The sequence below is a fragment of the Helobdella robusta genome, assembly GCF_000326865.2.
Source record: "Helobdella robusta unplaced genomic scaffold HELROscaffold_7, whole genome shotgun sequence".
Classification (NCBI taxonomy): domain Eukaryota; kingdom Metazoa; phylum Annelida; class Clitellata; order Rhynchobdellida; family Glossiphoniidae; genus Helobdella; species Helobdella robusta.
This window is the reverse complement of record NW_008705398.1, coordinates 3,277,722-3,284,527: the sequence shown is the minus strand read 5'-3', so window position 1 is coordinate 3,284,527 and position 6,806 is coordinate 3,277,722. Positions and strand designations below refer to the sequence as shown.

Below are 6,806 nucleotides of genomic sequence, written 5' to 3'. Positions count from 1 at the left end.
AAATGCAGAAAATTATACTAATCCCTTTTCTTTTTTAAATGTACTAAATATAGTATATAATATATAAAATGCAATACGAAATCGAATTTAAAAAAGCAAACGAGATAAAAACTTCGCTAGCGATAATTTCAGATCAGACGATTAATCAAAGATGCTGAAGAAGACAACGACAATGCTTGATCCATGGAACAAAATAATTTTTTTAATAAATTAATTTTTCATTATTCATTATATCCATGATGTAAAGTTTTAAAGCCGAGGGGGCACAAGAAAATTTTTTTCTTAAAATGGGCGAACCGCTGTCATAAACATTTGCATTTTAAATGTTTAACTTTTTAAATAAATATTTAAAGTGATAATAAAATTAATTGTGAATAGTTTCAGGTCAAATACTAATTTTAATAATTTTTCATATAGATATGTGAGTTTATAACTGGATAATTGCGTGATTTAAAGCAATTTTAGCATAGGTTTCCAGTTGTAAGAGAGTAAGAAAAAAAAATTGATGGTTTTCGTTTCCCGGTATTTATGTTCCCTAATATCTTTCTTCATATTATTAATTTCTTAGTTCCGAGGGCGCCTCAGTCACTTGCATTGGCGATTTATAAATGATATTTATTATTATTATTATTTCTCATGTCTTATCCTTTTAGGACATTGGCGACCATCGACCTCCACAAAATCCGATATTTAACACTTTGTAGTAGTTGAAATGTGTTCCTAATATATATTGTCAGAATTATGAAATAATACTGACTAAAAATACTTCAAAGTTTTCAACGCAAAATTTATTCACTCGATAGGGGGCATGGTGCAAGTTGATTTACTCGATAGGTGACAATTGTTTTGCAATTTAGATGACGTTATAAATTATTACAAATTATTTTAAAATTTAATTAGTAGTTTTTTTGATTAATTGGACATACCTTGGAAATTATGTTTAAAAACATCCAAAACAAAATCTAATTTTGCTTTGATATAGAGTTTCTTTATCTTTAAAAAAAAGGAGAGAGTCCGCACTGGGTTGACTAGTTAGGCAGCCTTGAATAATCGGCGCCTATTCTGGTCTCTAAGAGACTTAATTCGATATTCTATGCTCATTGGCACGGAAACGTCTTAAGATCTCGAAAAGGGTCCGCCTTGGGTTCACCAGTTAGGCAGCTTCGATTAATCGGTGCCTATTCTGGTATCTAAGAGACTTAATTCGTGATTCTATGCTCATTGGCATAGTTTCAGAAACGTTTTAAGTTCTCAAAAGTGGATTTGTTACGAGACTCTATGCTCATTGGCATAGTTTCGCACGCGTACTAAAGTCACACAATTTGTTTCCAGTGTTGTTCTGACTCTTGTTGTTTTGTGTTGGTTGTGCGAAAGCCGACCAGACTCGACGGCCTAGTGAAAACAGGCCAGGGTTGTGCGAAAGCCGACCGACTGACAGACAGGCCCAGTGAAAACAGGCCCTTGGTCGTGCGAAAGCCGATCAGACTCGACGGCCCAGTGAAAACAGGCCAGGGTTGTGCGAAAGCCGACCGACTGACTGACAGGCCCAGTGAAAACAGGCCCTTGGTCGTGCGAAAGCCGATCAGACTCGACGGCCCAGTGAAAACAGGCCAGGGTTGTGCAAAAGCCGACCGACTGACTGACAGGCCCAGTGAAAACAGGCCTTGGATTCTGTGGAAACGAATCAGCCTCGTTGTTTTGTTTATGTTGTGCTATTTGTGGACCTAGGGTTTTTTGCTGGATTCTATACTCATTGGTATAGTTTCACACGCAGCTTGGAATTTCCATAGGCTCCGATTTTTGTAATTTTTCCGCATTCATTTTTATTTATTTCTTGGAGTTGTAACGACATCACTATCGGTTACTCACGTCGAGGTTGTACGATTAAACGGCAAGAAACATATCCCAAGTCGAAGACCCAACAAGAAGAAGTTCTGAGAAAGATGGAGGAGGAGATTACCTCACACCACCAGTTGTTTAANATTATATTAAATTAAAAGTATAAAATTTCCGACAATATATATATATATATACTGATACACCCCACTTTGTTTATATCATATATATATATATATATATATATATATATATATATATATATATATATATATATATATATATATATATATGATATAAAACAAAGTGTCGTGTATCAGTGATGAATTCCGATAGCAAAATAGAGCATATAACTAATGAGCTTTTTATTATCCCTAAGCAGAAAATATGCTAATTACCCAATAGCAACATATATGCTAATTACCTTTGCGCAATGTGCTTTATTTATAACGCAAAGGCCTACATATTGTATTTAATATAAATGATCTAAGCATATATATAGAATATACATACACACATTTGTTTTTAATCACATATGGCTCCAACGTTACAACAGTGCCCCGTCTGCTTTAACCACTACAGAAGCACTCCAGTCGGGAAGTTATGTCGGCACGGAGGTAAAGTGAAAGGACAGGAATGCTCGGGGTCCCGGAAAAAAGTTAATCCATCGGGCGCGAGGGCTGCTTCGCCTTTCGGTGCCGCACCCGACCCCAAGCCTAGGCTGTCCACACGGTCGACGGCCGCATCGGTCTCCAGTGATCCTCTCGACCTGGATTACTCTGGTGTTTTTGACAAGCTGACGGCCGTGCTGAAATGTGTACCGGTGTACGACCATATCCCTAAGCCATGCAAGAAGAAGTTCGCACATGATCTGAACGCCTTGCTGACGGCTGTTTGTAATGACCCTGGTGATAACCAGATTGCCCTGGTAATAACCATGGCAATCTGGTCAACAAGCGTCTAAGCGAATATTCAACTATTGCTCTTGAAACCCTGGTACTGTGCTTTGATGGGTTCAATAATACCAAATCACAAAAGCACAACCCCGATCGGTGGATCAACTCTCTGTCATCTTGTATTGAACAGAGAAACCTGTCCTCGGCTGTCATACTTGTCTGTTCGCCGGAGGGCCTGGCGGAAAGCTCGCCAGCCACTTTCAATAAATTATGTTCTATCCTCCCAAAAATTCCGGTGGACAGGCGGGTCTTCCCCGCATTGGCACCAACGGCTGGTTGCGTTTTTCCCGCCGAGGTGCTGAGGGCCGTTGAATCGTTCGAAAACGGTTCTTCCGGAGGCCTGGACGGCCTACGACCCCAGCACCTTAAGGATGTTTTTTCTGGCTTCTTGCCAATCGACGACACACTGAACTCCTTAACCCAATTCATTAATTTGATCCTATCTGGAGCTTGCCCACTCTCCGTCCGCCGGTTCTTCTTTGGAAGCCGGTTAATAGCTTTAAATAAGAAAGACGGAGGGGTCAGACCGATTGCGGTCGGGAATGTTTGGAGGAGGTTGGCCGGCAAATGCGGCTTGGCCCTGGTCGTGGTCGAACTCAAGACCAAATTCTACCCGACTCGGGATAAAGGGTGGCGCTGAGGCCGTTGTTCATGCGGTTCGATGATTGGTCACCGACCTCCCCGATCAATGGGGCTTTCTGAAACTGGACTTTAAAAATGCCTTCAACGCCTTGAGAAGAGACTCGATGTTGGAGGCTGTCAAACTTTTTTGCCCCAATATCTATAATTTTTGCCATTCTGCCTATGGCGGAGTCTCTTCTATTGGCTACCACTCTTGGGTTGTAGAATCGTCCGAGGGGGTACAGCAGGGTGATCCCCATGGTCCTTTGCTGTTCGCACTAACTTTTCATCCACTCTTAGAGAAAGCTTCGTTCACTTTCGTTTGCTCTTAACTGGATGATATCAGCATTGCTTCGGACGGCCCAACTCTGGCCGATTGCTATGAATATATGAAGCATAACTCCGCTGCAATTGGTTTAGAGTTAAACATTAAGAAATGCGAACTTCACTGCCAAAGTTTATTTCAGGGGCCACATGCGCTGGCTGGAATACCCAGAGTTGGTGCATCAGAACTGAGTTTTTTAGGCACACCCTTGGTCGAGGGCGATTACCAAATAAAGTTTTTTGACCAAAAGCTCTCTGAGCTCAACTTAGCCCTGGGTCGTGTTTCCTGTCTTTTAGCCCATGATGTCTTGACTATTATCCGCAATGCCCTCAGTTTGCCCAAATTGATGTACTTCCTGCGTACATCCAAACACATTGATCCTTCTAAATTGGGCGAATTTGACAGAGCCCTGCGCACCGCCCTGTCGTCGATTTGCACTGTTCAAATGACCGACAGTGGTTGGTCCCAGGTTCAGCTGCCGGTGCGGTTTGGTGGGCTGTGGTTGCTTAGCGTGGTTCAGCTGGCTCCAGTTGTTTATAATTCTTCTGCCGCTGCCACTCTCGACCTGCAGTCTTCCCTGCTCCACCGGTTTTTTCGTTGCCGCGATATTCTTCTCCCAGTGTCTGCCCCGGGGGACCGTACGCACGTCCAAATTTTGAACGAAGGATATAAAAAAATTTTTCAAAATTTGTTGTTTTCATGCGGCAACGACTTTTCCACCGCTCGTTTGTTAGCCATGTCCAGCGTTGCCAGTTGTGGGTAGTTCAGATCGTGGCCCAACACCTCTGTGGGCACCAGGCTTGACGACGAGTCTGTGAGATTTGCCATTGGCTTCAGACTTGGCCTGGTCATTCAAAATAAATACACGTGCCGATGTGGCGCTGGGGCGGACGAGTTTGAGCACCACGGTTTGGTTTGTCGCCTGGGTGGGGGCCGTCAACTACGTCACTCAGCATTAAACGACTACATTTGTTGGCTCTTCTCCAAGGCTTCAATCCCAGTTCTCAAGGGACCATTCGGCATTTATGCGCATGATGGTAGGCGCCCAGACGGATGCACACTAATACCTTGGAGAGCCGGTAGGTGTTTGGCGTGGGATGTTACGGTTCCTGGCACCCTTGCCGAACGATATGTAAACCGGACAAGTAAAGAATGCGGTTTGGCCGCGGCCAGGGCAGCGGACGAGAAAATGAAAAAATATGGGAACGCCCTCCCCTCGATGGAATTCTTGCCAATATGTATCGAGGTTCTCGGCCCGATGGACCCCAACACCCTTAAATTTCTTAAGGCAATATGTAAAATGATCAGCATCAGATCAGGCGACAGCAGGGAACTGTTTTTCGCAACTAACCACATTTCGTGCTTGTTGCAGCGGTTCCTGCGTTTCTGTTCTTGAAAATATCCAACTGAATGCCGACATGTGCAATTAACGACAAATCAAAGTGTTAATCCATTTGTTACTTGATGTTTGACGGTTCAGTGTCACTCATCATGTTTTGGTTTTAACATACATAAATAGTAAATCATAATCAACAATATTTAAAATTGAGTAAAAAAATGCACAAAAGCGTGCTAGAACTATAATTTTAAATAGCATAGATTAACAAGGGTTTAAATTTTAATTGTTAACACGTTGTAAAAAACATTAAACCGTTGTTTTTTTTTACGACAATCTAATATAACATAACATAACAAAAAACTATGGGCAAGTCAAACATACTCTAAGCCCGTTCCAACCATTATTTACAGATCTATTTACAGTTAAAAATTTATAGTTAAAAATTTATTGTCTTATTGCTTCTACATCCGGTCCCTTGTATATCGGCTCAGTAATCATAGAAAACATCCTGATTTTTCAAAGTTTGTCCAGATAATTTTTAAAAGTGTTAACAGTGTTATCTTGTAATACGCCCTTGTGATCATTTTGTACACTTCTATCGTGTCACTTCGTAGTTGTCTGTACTTTAATGTTGCCAATTCCAGATATCTTATCCTTTGTTCATATGTTTTACCGTTGCTCGATGATAGGCTTTCAGTGGTTCTTCTTTGAGCATATTTATAAAATATAACTTCTGTAATTTAATAAAAAAAATAGTGATAAAATATTGGATAAAAAGGAACGATTATTTAAGTAGAGTTCTATTCCTATTTGGTTGAAGATACTGGAGTTATTACGGAACGCTTTTTGCATGGTGTATGTAACAATAATATAAAATTTACTATATATTATTATTATGTATATATATATTTATATATATAGCTATGAACATATATATAAAATAAATGGTTAGGAATATCTTTAATTATTTGTTTTCGTGGTTTCTTTTCTTAAGTTCATTTTTAAAAACAAGTTTCTTGTTTGGTTGAGTCAAAGACGATTTGGTCAAAGTTTTATTAATAGTGTTTAATTTAAATTGTCTGAATTTTTGTAAAACAGTATATAACATATAATATGTCGTTAACTTAATGATAAATAATGATAAAGATAAATTCACACGCAAAGAACGAACTTGATTTTAAAGAATCTCCTAAATCTACTATAAAAATAATACACACGCACATACCGGCTCAAGTAGTGTGTACGTCACTGTATTCATGGGCATTAGGTACGGTATCTGCTCAAGAATTGAAAAGAACTTGGGTTTGTATCATTTAATAATTTAATTGAATTGAAATTTATCAAAGGTTTACAATTACATTTACACAGCTTTTCGTTACTTTACAAAATTTTAAATGTTAAACATAAACTTTAATTAAAATTAAGGTTTTATAGTTTATGGTTTTTATTAACGATAAATCTATCGGGCGTGCGGGCCGCATGCCGACCATGAACTTGTTAGAGGTAAAACGTGAGATAGGTATCCTCCATGTTTACAAAAAATCATAATGTACTTTTAACAAATTAACTCCGCCTATTTTGAATTATCTAGCGCTGGATTATTTATTTATATCAAATTGAAAATAATTTAATACAAGTTAATTCTTAGTAAGTAATTTAATACAAGTTAATTCTTAGGTAAGTTTTTTAGATCATTACTTATCAAATATCAATGGCTTATGGAGTGGGG

General features: G+C 39.3%; 2 protein-coding genes across 2 annotated transcripts; both read left to right on the top strand.

The window, feature by feature from the left end:
• Positions 1-808: 808 nt before the first annotated feature.
• Positions 809-1,728, top strand: HELRODRAFT_164983 (hypothetical protein; the record flags this gene model as incomplete). Its single annotated transcript, XM_009030894.1, has 2 exons — positions 809-817; positions 1,333-1,728. The coding sequence occupies 2 exons, from the start codon at positions 809-811 to the stop codon at positions 1,726-1,728; spliced, it is 405 nt and encodes a 134-aa protein (XP_009029142.1).
• A 643-nt stretch (positions 1,729-2,371) lies between these two features.
• HELRODRAFT_164982 (hypothetical protein) lies at positions 2,372-5,134 on the top strand (the record flags this gene model as incomplete). The annotated part of the gene is made up of 3 exons (XM_009030893.1): positions 2,372-2,744; positions 4,035-4,193; positions 4,740-5,134. 3 exons carry the CDS (start codon positions 2,372-2,374, stop codon positions 5,132-5,134), a joined length of 927 nt encoding a protein of 308 aa, XP_009029141.1.
• Between the last annotated feature and the right edge of the window lie 1,672 nt (positions 5,135-6,806).